General features: G+C 34.1%; 2 protein-coding genes across 2 annotated transcripts in view; one reads left to right on the top strand and one right to left on the bottom strand.

Annotated features, from left to right (window-relative positions):
• The window catches only part of LOC106140811 (integrin alpha-PS1), a 78126-nt gene that overhangs the window by 37500 nt on the left and 23276 nt on the right, over window positions 1-17350 (top strand). The window lies entirely within an intron of this gene.
• Window positions 6022-6906, bottom strand: LOC132902374 (uncharacterized). The gene has a single exon (XM_060947146.1). The coding sequence runs from the start codon at window positions 6504-6506 to the stop codon at window positions 6063-6065; it is 444 nt and encodes a 147-aa protein (XP_060803129.1). The 5' UTR covers window positions 6507-6906; the 3' UTR covers window positions 6022-6062.

The raw sequence follows: 17350 nt of genomic DNA, 5'->3' as shown, positions 1-17350 counted from the left end.
TTGTTTCGCTTATATTACATGTTCTTCTGTATTTACATTATTGTATTGGTACGGCGGATGTTCGGATGAGGTTTGGTTTGAGGGACACCCATCTAATAAGCTGTAATCTGATCCTGCACTTTGATTCTGTTTTAATGATCGACTCACCGGTTTTTGTGATTTATAAAGGACCCTTTGTGAATGGATAAACATTTTTCATAACAAAGATACCGTTTATGAAACGTTTTTATTAGTCTTGTTCATTTAGAAATAAAACCGCTCCTATTTTAGTGCAGTTCAATTTTCATTTCGGTTACATTACCTCCCGTGGTTTTGATTCGTTTTATTTAAAGAATAAACGTTTGTTTGTAAACATTTTAATAATAACAATATAAATGAAAGGGCAGATAGTGATCACCACTGAAAAAGAGCTAAGTCTGATCTCGACTAATGATAATGTGGTTTAATTCAGTATAATTTGTTCGAAGATGTATCTATGAGTATAATATTATCTGTGTTTGCATACGGATAGTATTAAAGAACCCTACAATTACTACATTAAAATCAATTACTGTAATTATTGTGGGGCCAATAAAAGCGTAGAATCGTGGGCGTCGGCATTCAAATATAATTAATGGCGTCATGATAAGAGGTACAACACTTTAGATTAGTGGAGAAGGGCTTATTGTATCAACAAACACACAAGTCAGTCAATCTCCGATGATAGCATGAACTTATATTTAGCGCCCACGTCATGATGACCTATCATCATGATCCTAATCCATAATGTTATTAATTAAAAATGTTTAAATTCGTAATCGTGCGTCCCCACGAATTACGTATAGAGAAATTAAGATAACTATTACAATTACTTTACCTTTTATCCATATGTATATTTAAATATATTTTTATTTAGATATATTTGTAACGAAATCCCTGGCCTTTCCTCGAACATTATGTTAGGGGAATTAAACTCGTGGTATAAATTTAAAATTTAATATAATTGCGAATTTTATTTGCCGCTGTTTCGCCTTGGATATTTTACGCCATATGCCGATATAGATCGCCGATTTTAACATATAATTTATCTGCTACACTACAATCTTGAGTTGAATGTCCTGGCCACTGTATATATACTGTTGATGTTACCATTTATTGATTGACCACATGATTTCGCTGGTTGAGCACAATAGCGGCATTTTACAAGGAAACCCATAGTATCATCGTTAGCGCTACCTACAAAACGTGGAACACCAAAAACTCTTTGCTTTGCGGATAAAGGATCATTTATTACGGTAGGTATGTATATATTACATACATACATACATATAATCACGTCTATATCCCTTGCGGGGTAGACAGAGCCAACAGTCCTGAGCGGACTGATAGGCCACGTTCAGCTATTTGGCTTTAAGATAGAATTGAGATTCAAATAGTGACAAGTTGCTAGCCTATCGCCTAAAAAAAGAATCTCAAGTTTGTAAGCCTATCCCTTAGTCGCCTTTTACGACATCCATGGGAAAGAGATGGAGTGGTCCTATTCTTTTTTGTATTGGTGCCGGGAACCACACGGCATGTATATATTTGGCGCGAGTTTGTTGAATTTTGAAGATAATTGTGATTTTTTATGGTTTAAGTAGTTAACGGTGAAATTGTGAAATTAAAATAGCGGCATTTTACAAGGAAACCCATAGTATCATCGTTAGCGCTACCTACAAAACGTGGAACACCAAAAACTCTTTGCTTTGCGGATAAAGGATCATTTATTACGGTAGGTATGTATATATTACATACATACATACATATAATCACGTCTATATCCCTTGCGGGGTAGACAGAGCCAACAGTCCTGAGCGGACTGATAGGCCACGTTCAGCTATTTGGCTTTAAGATAGAATTGAGATTCAAATAGTGACAAGTTGCTAGCCTATCGCCTAAAAAAAGAATCTCAAGTTTGTAAGCCTATCCCTTAGTCGCCTTTTACGACATCCATGGGAAAGAGATGGAGTGGTCCTATTCTTTTTTGTATTGGTGCCGGGAACCACACGGCATGTATATATTTGGCGCGAGTTTGTTGAATTTTGAAGATAATTGTGATTTTTTATGGTTTAAGTAGTTAACGGTGAAATTGTGAAATTAAGTAAATAACATACGTTTTAATAACATTTAAATCGATGCTGTGGAAAAGACATATATCTCTTTACTTCATAACATACCGAATGAAATCTATATAAATAATCTCATGTGTTTTTTGTGTTAAATCTTATGTTTATTTAATGATTAGTTAATAAATATTATTTTATCTCGTTATTGAAATCTCAAACAAGCAACTTACAAAAGATTTCTACATAAGAGAATGGGATCTCTACGTATGATATTCGCAATGCATTGACCATTTCGAGGTTATTCCAATTAGACACGTTCCACTAAAAGTGTTCGTTAGTTCCTCCATTATCAATCACAGTTGTTAGAAATTCGATTAGTTAGCGATTAATCGATTATTGCAATTATTAGGGTCATAGATGGTAAAGTGCGAGAAGGTATATACATATGTCTTAATGTGATAATTTTGATCGTAAAATATAATTAAGGGTTTTATACGCAATATTAAAATAACTAATACTAATTTTACGTATATATAAGTGTACTATATAGTTCACCATTTTTTTTTTGTGATATCGACGCAAAAGAATAATAGTGATAAAAATGAGGAATGCTTTGCCCCATACCAAAATCACGGCATATTAGTACTAGGAAATACTAGGGACAAATAAAATAAAAAACAATCTTTTTTGACTGATTTCATACGATAGGTATTGTAATTTTGTCCCCAAACGAATATCAACAAAAGAGACAAGCTTACAGCCAAAGCAATCTTATTTATTTTCATTCCATTGTTCTAAGAATATTTTTCTTTTCAGGTAAGTGCAGAGTCGGCATTGCATCACGATGAAATATATCATTATGTGAAGGTATGAGCTGTCTGTATATGCAACATGTCTGTCTAACTCGCGTGTCTGTGAGTAAGTTCAATTACAAAATAATAAATTACATGCATTCATATAATGACATCTATATCCTATTAGGGGTAGACACAGCCAACAGTCTTGAAAAGACTGACAGATCTTTACATCATCAGTCCACAAATTTTTGGGTTAGAATACTGAAAGGTTACTAAAACTTATAATAAGAGTCCGTTATGAAAGTAAAAGTGATTAGCCCTTTCGTTTGTTGCTTAATGACAGTGAGCGATTTGTGAATCATGATTAAAACTTTCCTAACGAAGTCACGAAACAGATAATACTGACCATAGGTAGTCGTGATTGATTTAATACTGTGTCATAACGTATGCCATCGAAGTTATAATGAGGTTTCAATTGGCGTGCTCCGTTAAAAAATATCTTGTAATCTTTTAAGCTTCCATTCTAATATTTATAAAGCGTGTTTGTAACTTTTAATATGTAGGTAAGTGCGAAATACATGTTTAAGTGCAATTTGAGAAGTATAGCATAGGGTGCAATTCATCCCGAAAAACGCTCTGTTCATATGGGGCTAGTAGTAAAAAATTATGTGTATGATCAAAAAACATAATTTAAAACGATCCTTTGCTGTAGGTACTTTAACTACTTCAGAATCATTCCGATACTAATAATTCAGAGAAATTAGATGAACGGTAAGCCTATTAAAAGGTATACATCGATTAGGAATTTACAGCAGAGCATACGAGTAATTTAATTAGTACCTCTTTTTGTTTATACGGATAAAATTTAATTTGAACTAATAGTCATAATACCTTCTAGCAGTGACTACATCACTACTCTAACCACGATACCTTTAGATATACTTCTCTCGATTCTTTCATTTTATATTGTAAAAATAAAATGTACAGAAACGGATTTTTATGGGATATGTGTTACACGCGAGAGCCATGAGTGTGAGTTTAAAGAAATTAAATGTTTACAAAAATATTTATAATTTTTAAAAGATGACTTCTTCATATAGTCTGTTAGTATTTCTCAGCTTTCTTTCATATCTTGGCTACGAAATATGGAAACAATGACTGCCATGTCATTTAAATATCATTAGACATACACAATGGTAGTACCATCCTATACCTGAAGTCGGTTGATGTATTACAAAAGTAATGAGATATGTAGATGTAGATGAGTAGACGCCCGCTGTGAACAATGTCATATTACCGCATATCTGATACGCTGAATGGGTATATTGATCCAGCTTTAAATGCAAGCCAGCCGCCAATTTTCTTGAGAATTCACATAACCGATTTTTATTTTCTTGGTATATTATCGTAATCTACGTATAAATACTTCTATATTATTTTTTTGATCTTAACGCAAATTTGCAAAATATTTATTTCGAAAGTTCTGAAGTTATAGCGACAAACATACATTACCACTTACAGGGTAGATAGAACCAGCAGTACGGAACTACTCAGGCCACGTTCAGCTGGATTGCTAAATGATAGTATTTAGATACCGATAGTAGTAGGCTGCTAGCCATCGCCTAATAGAAGAATCCCGAGCTTAGAAGCCTTTCCCTTGATTGACTTTTATTTGTACATGAAGCTTAAATATTCTGAATAGAACCTTATTAATTATCCCAAAAAGGAAGAAAAGGCAAGACCTATAAATTCATCAGGTATTCAAATCCTAAAACTGGACAAGGCATATTTCATTCAGTCATAAAGAATTCCACGCGAGCTGAAATCGGATCGGTGTGAGAGCTAGACTATAAACGTCTGGTTTATTGCTTCTCGTTACCGCGCCACCAGGGGCTTGCAATTCCTTTGTCCAGGAATATGCAGTTTATGAAGACTTAAGATATAAAATTTCTTCGCCAATTGACCTTTCCACTTTCTATTTATGTTATAGTAGCCAAATATCTTGTCATGGTTTGAAAAAGATATATCGCTATGTTTTGTAATTTTTTATTTTTTCGTAATTATAACTTTTTTTTGTATAACATTGAGAAAGGTTAAACTATAACTAAATATCTCTTTAAAGTGTTAAGAATAGAGATAATCCATTTAAATTTAAATTAATAAAGTGCGGCAACTTTCGAGCCATAAAAACAAAATATTCATTTCACCTCACAAAATACTTTTAATTGAAACTATAAATACCCGTATTAAGTATTAATATCACATACCTTAATTTTATAACCTCTCTCTGTATTTTATAGCATTCGGTTCTAAGTAGTCGTTATGCGCCAGATCGTAATACCCCAAGTGCGCATAAAAGTGTTCCTAAATAGGAGTTTTGCTTTCAAGTGGCGAGATCAAATAAGTAGTTCCGAGGCTGCATCATCAGAGGTGTTACTGTAATCTCGAGTGGTTACATTAGGAATGTCTGGAAGAGTTCAAGAGCTTCCGGTCAAGTGCGTGTCTTTAAAATTAGCTCTATGAAATAGGCATATTTTAGTGATAAGTCATAAGGGGCTTCAGTTTTGTTCGGATAGGTAAGTTATCACAAATTTTGTAGAATACAACATATCATTAAAAACTTATACTAATATTATAAAGTATACTTAAATAAAGATTTATTTTAAATTATATTGGGTCAATATTTTTGTGCCTCGCGTTATTTTGAACTTTCAGTTAATCCTCATGCAGTTTGTAACATCGACCACCCACTTGGGTTCTAATCGGACTACCGATACAGCTCAGGCTACAGTTAAAAATAAACAAATCCATTGTGTGCTGTTGTGATTAGACACGTCCGATTGTTTGTCCGTTACTATTCATATCCTTTCGATATATCGGTTGTGTTCAAATTCGGATTATCCAATGCTTCTTGCATAACACACACATATTATTCACATAACAAGGAAATAAATTTCTTCACTTAATTGTTAAAGTAATTTTTAATGGACTCACTTCAATTATGATTCGTAAATGAAAAGTACTTCATGTCCTCTAATTTTTGAGCTTTCTTTTTATTATTTTTACTAAAAAATCCATTACAACGTAGAAATCAATATAATAAAAATATGTTAATTATCTTTTACCCGCTCTTTTACTCGCACATTTTGCTCCACCTCTTCTTTGTCCTCGCCTCTTCCCGTTACGCGGGGTCGGCTTTCCTAATCTTAAGGCGCCATTTCTTCCGCTGATACGCGTCGTCAGTTGACAGGCCCAACTCTTTCATGTCTCTCTGGACATTTGACATCCAGGTTGTTGGGGGCCTGCCTTTCCCTCTCTTTAACGTAGCCATGGAAAGGCACTTCTTTACAGCGTGATCTTCGGGTCTACGCATTACATGTCCAAACCATCTTAGTCTGGATTCTTTGAGCTTCTCGGTTATGGGTGCCACCTTGAAACTGCCCCGTATATGTTCATTTCGGACTTTATCTTTGAGGGTAACTCCACCTGCCCAACGGAGCATACGCATTTCCGTCGTGTGTAGTTTATGCTCTTGCGTTTGCTTTGAGGCCCACGTTTCGCTGCCATAGAGTAGAACTGGTCTCACGGCGGTTTTATAGACTTTGCCTTTGGTTCTTACAGGCATTTTAGGATCACATAGGACTCCTGTCAGTTCTCGCCATTTACTCCACCCAGACGTCGTTCTATGGGTTATGTCAGCGGTGATCGTGCCGTCCGTGCGATAACAGAACCTAGGTATTTGAACTTGTTTACTCTCGGTAGGATTTCTCCATCAAGCTTCAGCTCTGTGTGTGTCGTGCTAGATTTGTCAAGGCTAAAGTTGCACACCATTGCCCAACTCCCAGCACTGCACCGCCCTCGTACTCCGCATATGGCGAAGGAGCACGCCGCAGAGGTTTTATAACGCAGGTTCCATCTGCGGCCTTGTTAGTCCGCGGGAGGTATTTTATTTCCCTCCTACCCTCTGGATGTAGCATCCAGCGAGCGTTCCCCTATCCGCTACCTGGGGACGCGTTCTCTAGGGAATGAGGCTACCCCGAGAACATTTTGCTCCACCTAAAAAAGATTACAGTTTTTTCGCAAATCGCATGGGAACTTACCTTTATTCGTCATATTTAAAATTGATCAAAGAAAGCTGATTCAAGGTCAAAACCGGAAAAGTACTAAATAAAATAGTTAACTATTGTGTTCGTCTTTAAGGTCGGCTATACACTGATTCACACAATTCAGAGGAAAGTCTTATCCCTACTTAACCAAGTAATTATTAATGTTTTACTGTAATATTGCAATTCCTATATCGATTTATGATATTTAGAACACTTATCTTTAATCGGAAATTTTATCTTATCTTTGTCAATATCGCATATCTATAAATCAATGTTTGTGTTTCCAATGTTGGTTCGATGCGATTCTTACATGTGGCTGCATTATGCGTTTCCTTATTCTGACTCATGTGCTCGTAATGAGAAATAATTGCCCCTTTTCTCACATCGTGATTCTTACCAATGCTTATTTGTTACGCCTTTTTTAATTGAACTGTGAGTCAACATGAGCTCACAGCCGGCAGCTTTTGATTGATAAATTGCTCCAGACGGAGAATTTTTAAAAAGAATACTATACGTTATGAAAAAATGAGTGATGGTGGCGCTTGTTCCCGTTTGATCTATCAAGATTAATTTAATCGACGATGATCATTTCATAATTGAAAAATATTTTTCATTTCACTTTTTCTTTTGTTCTGCTTAAAACGTATCCTTTACTTTGGTTTCAGTAAAAATATGAGTATATTTTATATTTTTGGTATTTTATTGTTTATATAAAAAGAAAGTTAAATACCTAGAACTTTACAAAAAGATTTCCAGCCCATGTCACCAGCACTCGTAAGGTTAATCGCTTACAAGGCTATATCTTGTTCAAAGACATTGCAGCAATGATTAATGTGTGTAATGTTCTGGAAACCCCATTGGATCTTTGTTGAGGATCGTACCGGTCGTTAGGTACCAGACGTACTAGTGATGCGCCATCCGATCGTATGCACAGTGTCGAGGTTACCTCACGATATACCAATTCATTCGTTATTTATCTGGTTCATAAAACGAGACTTCTTTATAAGCATGGAATATTTTTGGGATTTATGGGAAACATGCGATCCTCACTGCACGAATTTTGTATGGTAAATTAACCATAGCTAACAGTAATAGGTGTGAAAGCGAGAATCTTAAAATCTGAATTGACTAAAAATTATTGGTCAAAATTTAATCCAAATTCAATCAAAATCAAATTGATTGATAGTTTCAAGTTACAGACATTCAAATATTTGAATATTTTTTGTAGAAATCGATAAACAAAACTGCTATTCAAGGCATCTCTTAGTCTGAGTATCCTGCTTGTTCGCAGAAATTGATGCGCGTGTTTCATTGTAAGAGATTAAATCTGAAAGATTTAAACTGGATAAATGGTTTATAACAGGTTTATTTTTTTAAGCATGTTCATGGGTCACGTTAGGAAGTGTAAAGTCACAAAGACAAACATGGAAAATACATCAAAGAAGAGAACGAAATTCTTAGTGCGTTCACGTGCTAAATAAATTTACATACATACATACATAAAATCACACCTCTTTCCCGGAGGGGTAGGCAGAGACTACCAGAAATTTCTGTAAGTCAATTTCTTTAAATCACAATCTACATAAGTCACTGTACCAACTTAGTGTACGGCCAAATCTTATCGTATTTTTAAGTTTATTACGTTTAACTAGAGCGGATAGCGTTGAAATAACTTTGAAGTAACAGTACATTTTAGATGCGGAACCGACACGAATTTTTCCATAACTTTCTTCTGCAAGATATACGGCTAATGGAAGTCATAATATGCTATTTATATGACATCAAAACAAAGCTCCACTGGCGGCTGTATTAAACGACCATACTGAGCCGCGATTAACATCTGTAAGGCAGATGCATTCACATTAACCTAGCTATAGTTATAAGATTTAGGAGATAAATCTCCTAAATCTTATAACTATAGCTATAAGGTTTAAATTTAGTATGATTTGTATGAGGATCTGCCGCGCAGTTTGATACAAGAGCTGCAGGTCGGAGGTCGTCGGTCTACCGACAATAGGAAACTCGGATTTACAATTCAAATATCGTAATCGAACAGTTAAGTTTGAGGTGTGGATGTAATCATGTCGTTTTATTTCTTAAATTGGGTGGGTAAGATACTTTTTGCTTAGAATAAATAGTGCAAAAGTATAGAGTATCTATTATAATTAGTTCATGTTAAGAAACCGTAGATATGGTATATACGAGCCAAGTCCAAGTTGTAGTAGTCTATGTTTTTGAATCAGGTTAATAGTGTTGATTCTAGCTAGTTTGTATATACAAACTATATTATATAATATAGTGACATGTTAGTAAGATGTATGTAAGTACAGACAGATTGCTGATAATACAAACTAGTCTTTAACGATATGTCTCTGAAGTTAAATGAGCTTATTTTTAAGTTTTAAAGGTTTTGTGTTTTAAAGAATTATCTTTAAAACATATATGTATATTAATACAAAGGTACTGATGCCGGTTGATTTCCTCAGTCCTTATATAATTTTGCAGTTATATTTTATTCTGGGAACGTCATTCACGCTCTGGGATGCGTCATTCTTGCTTGAAATATTCTTCTGGAGCACTCATCTTATGATTCACTTATTTTTAGTTATAAATTGACCACTTGTTTTTGTGATAAATTTAAGCCACTTCATTAGACGACATAGCGTCGACTTCATTAGAAATTACTCAGAACCAGTTTGCGTCTATACTGACTGTGTAGACGTAGATATTGCAAGTGGCTAAGGGCATTGGCATATCAAATAACAGTTTGACATTTAAAGGTTATGTTCAAAAAATAATTGACAAATGACACTGTCGAAAATCTATACAGTACTATGCAGCCATAATAATGTTAAACAATATAGAATTTTAGAAACTGACACGCGGTACAAGAATTGGTGTTATCAAATTAAGTATTTTACCAGGTACAACTGTTTCCTTCTTTTTATCTGCATTAATACTGATAATCAATCTTTAATGCTAATGTGTTATGATAAGGAAAATGTATGGTTAATAGCTAGGCTACCCATGTATGCTGTTACTCAACGTTATGGACGTCGTGCAAAAAGCTAAGCCATCATTCTTCAAAGGTTAACTGCAAGGTATTAGCCATAAACTTAATGATAATACTGCAAATTTTAGCTTTCCTAGTTTCTCATTAACAGAAGCGCAAAATACCTAATTTAAATCTACATAACGTATTAATTATTTCTGTACCTCAATCGTGATTTATGTCCCTTAAAATTTTACTGAACATATGTATGTCACAAAATAATTAAATCCACTAAACCATTGAAACTAATTAGATTAAATTTTCTTAAATGTTCATAAGAGCGATAGCTTGTTACAATATATAGTGGATTTACAAATAAATATGTGTCTATTTTTCCCATTAAACGTGATATATAAACAAAGAAGATTTATTAATTGACCGGGTAACATCATAGACTAAAATACACGAGGATAAATTAATTATTATGGTAAATACATTTCAAAAACAAACAGCTCTTTTTGGGTATGTTAGTTCAATTTATTCCAAATAAACATATTTATGGTAAGTAACATGAGTCACACATGGCGTCATGATTGAAATGTTATTACAACCAAATTTCAGCCCTTTATGGCTTACGATTGTATGCAAATCTCTAATATTCGCATGTATAAGGACGCGTCTTGTGCCTACAGAATACCTAATTCAGTTTCAGTATTGACAACCTTTTGATTTATTGAGATTATGTGGCCTGAGGGTCAAGATTACTTTGATTATATGCTTGCTAAGTAAGGTGAGTTAATAATTCATAACAATAGTTGTTCTTAACTGAATATTAAATTGATTTAAAATTATGTTATAATGTTTAGTGATACTAAATTAAGAACGTTTGGAAGGTTGTGTAAACTATATAGTTTTGCACCACGCATTATTGCTTAAATGTATAAATGTTTAATATTTCAACATAACCTGACCCAAATAAAATGAGGTCAATATGTTTACGTGAACAATAGCACCTACTTAACGTATGTTTTCATTGATCGAGATGGTTCATCAGATCATTCATCAGTCGGTTAAAAGGTTAGTTTCATTGTTTTTCATTGCAACACGTTGCATCAACATCAAACGTTTTTGTTGCCCACGCGCAGTTTTGTTTACGCGGCGAAATACTGATCACTAGAAAGGAAGTGATTTATTTTTGTTTGTGAATCTGAGAAAAGTACTTTCTTTAATTATTCACTTTGTTGCAGTTTCAATTGTATTATTAATGTGGCTTCAAGTCTTATGACTATTTTTTCTGTCTTCTCCGTAAGGGATAAAAACTCGTGTTTATTTAGTTATAAAATTAATGCTAATTTATATAATATAATGTCATATGCTATGTGTGTGAGCGTATACGTTTTAGAATTTGTTCATAGGTGGTAACCTAATCCGTAAATTTTAAAATTTCTGTGCAAACTGTTTTCATGAAAAAGAAAAAGTTCACCAAATGTTCTTGCAAGTAAGTGTTTTATTTTAAAGTATAACAAAGGCGTCACACATGTTTGTCTTGGCAGAATTGCATATGTTTTGGCGACATCGTTCTTATGCCTGATATAAAATCTTGAATTAAAAATCTTGTTGCGTTTTCATCTCACTGGAGAGACCAGATTAAATCTATTATAATCCTGTACTGGTAAGTCTAGGTTAGTTAGGTAAGGTAAGGTTTTTAGACAAAGTTACTACGTTATTCTGGGAACCAAACTCCTTACGATCTTGGAAAAACTTATACATAAAACATAATTAAGAGGAGTGGTCTGTTTTATATCAGACACACGAGTATGCAAAGGGCAGTTGTTAACATTAGACTATCAGGCAATATTATTCAAAGTTACTAAAACTACCATATTAATGGAACCATGCTATGTGGTTATGGTCTAATTATCATAAAATATATGACTTTTGTAGCGCACGTCCAATCCTATATTACAATTATTACAGAAGTCACCCCAATTTTTCAACATTTTATAGTGTGATAAAAAATATAAAAGTAAAAATATAAAGTGATAAAAGGAAACGAGTAGTAATTAAAAAATAATGGTACAAGGCAATTGGAAATTTACGTTAAGTGAAATCTCGATCAATTAAACAACAATTCGTTAATTAAGGCAGCGCTAACTTTCATTACGAAAAATTCGAAAATTATCGTAGGTCGAATAAACATTTCGTTCTCGTTCGCTACTGTATTCGTATTTCGTATACAAAAAGTTATTAATAGTAAAATTATTAAAATAGGTCTAGATTTTATTTTTTACTTAAATTACTTGCTTAGATTCAATACAATAATCAAAATCATTAATATTAGTTTTAGCAGACGCTCTAGAAAAGAAATCTTTTTTAATAGGAATTTACCATTACCTACCATTCTTGCTTTTGGGGCAAAAACAATACTCGTTTTTTTAATTTTAATTAATGATAAAATTCTTTATTTTCTATCATCATAATAAAATTACAAATTTGATTGGGTATTTGATTTAATACTTCTGATTAATAAAAAAAATAAAAAATATGCAAATATATTTCTAAACTATTAAAAGCTACTTGTCAGATAGTCATATGGAAATAGTTCCCAGTGCTAAGTCCGGCATTTCTTTGTCGCCTGATAACTAGCCCTAATTGGACACGATTTATTGCGCGCACGCAGACCCTTTAAGTTGCAACCGCTGTTTTGTTTAACCAATTTAAATTTTAAATTAATATTAGCCTACCGGTTATCTGACACATCTACGTGTGTCACAAATTAGACTGGAAATTGATGTTGTTAGTAACGGTCCCCACGTTTTCGTATATATAAGAAATTAAGTTAGTAGTACATCTGTTGAACACACCGTTCATTGTCGTCATGTGTGGATGAACAAAAACTTATCTCTGATGGCTTTATTAAGTTATAAATATGTCAGATAGTGTTATAAGAAATAAGATAAAACATAAAAAGATCACAACATAAGAGATAACATATCCATGTCCACCTACAGTTCACAAGATATTGTCAAATCATCACAACATACAAAGGCCTTTTCTTGTTCTCTACCATATATAACAGTATCATAGTATGATTTCGTTGTATCATTTCTCTCGCCACTTCTCGCCTTCGCCGGTTCGCCCACGTCCGAATTTCGAATCGACTTCGCTATCGAAAAATAGAAAGCAATCAATTATAAGGGCCGCTTTCCCGGTGTATCTGGGTTAACGTAACCTGGGATCGGAGCGTTTGGAAACATTTTCCCTATTTTCGCTGTTTTTTGTTAGTAAATTTGCTCATGAATATTAACTGTCTTATCATTTCAATACAATTAATACCGAATGCCGAATTTAACTTGTTAAGTAAGGATTAGACATTTTTGATGATTCTGAACACGTTCATAAGCTATTTTTTTATTTGTGAACAGTCCATTAATTTTTGTTTATACTATAATGATGAGTTGGACATTCGATGCACTAAACCTTTTAAATTCAAAGTAGTTCATATCAAATGTACCCGGACAAAGCCCACCATGGGGATAGCGGCTGATATTTACGATTACGAACCCAGGGGAACAATCGCTAGACAATGGGGAACACGACGACCCATCTACTTAATTTTGAGTAGACACCTTTGTCATGTGTTTTTGTTAGCGGTCATTTCCATAAATTACACAGGATGGCACCGTAGATGTTAATGTCTTGTAAACGAACTACAATAGGTACTCCATCATCCCTTAAGGTGATTGCAATAAAGTTCAAAATGTGACAAAATAGTGCGTCATTGTCAAGAACATGGTAAAAGATTGTACCTGCCATTGTCATGGTAATTTGGAGACGTGACCGACACGCAATGCGGGAGATTTCGTAACCGAAAACATTCATGTACTTATTGCCCTTTTGGGCTTTTCTAATAACTGGCGAAATTGATATAACTACTATGAGAAGTAAAACAAGTTTGCGTTTGAAAATTAAAAGCATTATGTAACAGAAATGCTGTATAAAGCATAATCAGAAAAATATTATATCAAAAGAATCTTGAGAATTCAGGGTCTTGTTGGAATCTAATTACGCAACTACCAAAATTTTACATGTCAATGTATCATTATGTTAAAATATTCTAATAAAAATCATGCTAAATACTGCCTTAACAACATTAGTATACATTGAATATCCCTTTTAGGCATCAATTAGAGAAAGACATTGTAGCAGTCTTAATACTGCGAGCGCCTCTCGCAAGGTCTCGGTATTGTTCGGTCACGAAGTGGCCAATCAGTTTAAATTTCTCCAGATATGGAAAGGCCTTAAGGGGCCTTATAAGGCCCAGCCGAGCCGCCAAACCGCTAATTGGCAGAAAAGTCATATTGTAGTCGATATGATTGATGATAACTCCTGTTAAAGCGTCTTTGTTTCGAATCAGGCACCGCCGCAGTCAAATATGGTGAGATGGCATGGTAGAAGAATGTTGCGTACCTCTTTAGTGATGATTTATTACCTTTAAAAATTTTGGATATTTCTTATTATTAATGAGTGAGTACCCAATTAAAATTCTACATGGTAATAAAATAGTGGATGTATTAATTAGGAAGTAATAAAAAAACTGAAGGATCTCATACCGCGGCAATATTTTTACGAACAAGTATGTTAGTCGTTAATTAAATTTTGTAAACATTGATTGTACTAATTAGGGAATTAGGAATCAGAATCATTGATTGCTTTTTACCAGGATAACAATATTATCCTCTTCATTCATATAATTAAACTTATCGAGACAACATTTCGACATGTAAAACACGCAGAGATCTAAGAATTTACGTACGTTACAGCGTCTTAGCTCAAAATTATTTTTGTCTCGGAGATAAAAATAAGTTTCCCCCAACATCCCTGCGTCAATACTCATCCCCTGCTAGGTTCGTTGACATAGCACACTGACCCAGTTCCCATGTGATCAGTCGTGCATCGAACGATTTTGATGAACTGCGCGGTCGCCGACTCATTCACTCAATTGCCTCTTCCTGTTGGTGACAATGTTGCTAGCTCAAGGCCAACTTTGTTAAATGCCGACATGGCACTGTTCCGTTAGTCTGGATGTTCGATGTTCATGACCTGACCCTGTCGTAATTTGTTCTAAAAGTTTGGTTTTCAATGTTTCTTTAATTAAGTGATCGATTTAATTTTGATGTGCTAAATTTAAATATCTTTTTTTTAACGCGTTGAGCTACAGCATACAAATCATCTAACACTGAAGTCTTTCCAAATATTTCGCATTCGCTAACTAGAATCTGTGCTAGAATGTAGGACAACTGGACCAATTCCAATTCACAATAAGATGACACACTTGGCTCAAATAACGCAATTTAAACATGCTTGCAGATGCAATCAAGATTACATGTAAATGATTCCGGAAAGAAATGTGCGCTATGGCAGATATATAAATAAGTTTTATTTATGGGATACAAATATATGCGCAAGTCTCATTCGTTGACCCGAATGGCGTGCTCGGTCTGAAGCTTGCCGTTCTAAAATTACAGCTGCAGTGAGATCACGTTCAGCCTCTCTGACAAGCTTATAACCGACTTATAAGAAAGATGTGTAGCTTATGCGTTACAAGCTTATTACCGACTTATAAGAACCGTGTTAACCAAATTAGGACCATGCCTAGGCTGATACAGGCATGGTCCTGACCTAGGCGCTGTCGCCTAAATAGCCGAAAATAGTACTTCTCTTATGCAAGTCTCATCATAATTTTTGAAAAAATTACTTTTACACAAATATTGTTATGAGAATGTTAGCGTTCCACCTTTACTCATCTTCTACTTAAATGAAATTGCTACAATAAACAAGAATGTCCCGATATTGACTCTTACTGATCATGCCGGGGGCTCGTGAGAAAGGCTCGCCCTGCGTAAATATTAGAGATACATACCTGACGGATAGCAAGCGATGGGTAAAATAAAGAGAGCATAGATAAGATACTACATAAACTTTGCACTAGAGACTTACTTAGCAACCGCAAATAACAAGGGACAACGTCAAAGTATTCCTACTTGGTAATTATGTCAATGTTGTAACATTAAACTTAATAATATTTGTCAAATTACAAATATTTTAATGCAATCGCAATGAAAACACTGCAGTTGAAAAGGTTACGGAGGTAAGATGAAAATCGGTTTGTTTAAAAACCTGACTCACCAAATCCAGAGAGGTGAGTATATAATCAGGACTAGCCCCAAGAGGAAGACGAACATTGTTATAATGTTCTTGTTTTTTAGTAACAAGTGAATGATTTATCTATGTATTATTTTCTGAATCATCCCTCGGCAGTTCTCTTTCTGTCCACTCATTTTTGTAGTTTCTACGGTAAATATGATTACAGACTGGAAATTCTGTTCCCATCTATTTGCGTTCATTAATAGTAATTTAGTCGCAGATTAGTTTGCTTGGATATGCGTGCAATCGTAGGTGCATGCAAATTAGTAACAGTGTTCGACGTCGGTGCATCGAACTTTATTAGTTAGTAAAATTGTCTATTTATTACTTCTGTTAGTATGGTTGTGCATTATACCATCATAGAGATAATGTTTACCTTCCAACTACTTAAGGAATGGTGGGAAAGTTGAATGTGTTTATTTCTTTACATTGCGGAATAAAATAAACTAATTAAAAATATCAAAATATAGAATCTAAGCTAAGTTCTATTGAAATGAATGATGATCATAGGATTAATATCTTTATTTTTATTACGAGGTTAGTTTTAAATGTCGTAACTTAATAAGATTATGCCAAACCAAGCTTTTCAGTTTCAACGATGAGATCGTTGAACTACTTGTGTTGTATTCGTGCGTGTGTGTGTATTTCATGTATTGTTTCAGAGCGCAATAAAGAGTTATTGCTTCATTCACTCACTCTTCATGACTTAGTAATGAAAGACTTATTTTTCATCCATTCAATTTCGGTAAAAAGACCTCGTTCCTTTTCGCAAAAAGGCTTTTCGGCTCATCACGGCTCATTACAATAATTTGATTGTCGGAGTGCTTAACGGCATCCCCACAGCAACTTTCACAAAATAAGAGCCTTGGATAGCTTAATAAGAACACATGTTTTAATGTCGGACATCTGTGGCTAACATTTATGTTCAAATTTATGTTATTACCTTGTACTGGTAGGAAGTGCGCATTGAAAATAAGGAATTATTATGAAGAATATAGTAAATATGTCTGCCAAGGTTATTATCCTATATTACTTTACCAGGCGTACATATAAGAACATACCAAATAAATAAATCGTTTAGAAATAAAAGTGTTTATATGTATGTTATGTAACACTTATATTATATTCTGGACTTTAATTGAATACTCAAGTAACATACATACA

Source organism: Amyelois transitella, chromosome 13 (assembly GCF_032362555.1).
Source record: "Amyelois transitella isolate CPQ chromosome 13, ilAmyTran1.1, whole genome shotgun sequence".
Taxonomy (NCBI): Eukaryota; Metazoa; Arthropoda; class Insecta; order Lepidoptera; family Pyralidae; genus Amyelois; species Amyelois transitella.
This window is presented reverse-complemented; position numbering and strand designations above follow the sequence as displayed.

Coding starts and splice junctions, on each gene's coding strand:
- LOC132902374 (XM_060947146.1), bottom strand. CDS start 6,506: ATGCCTGTAAGAACCAAAGGCAAAGTCTATAAAACCGCCGTGAGACCA.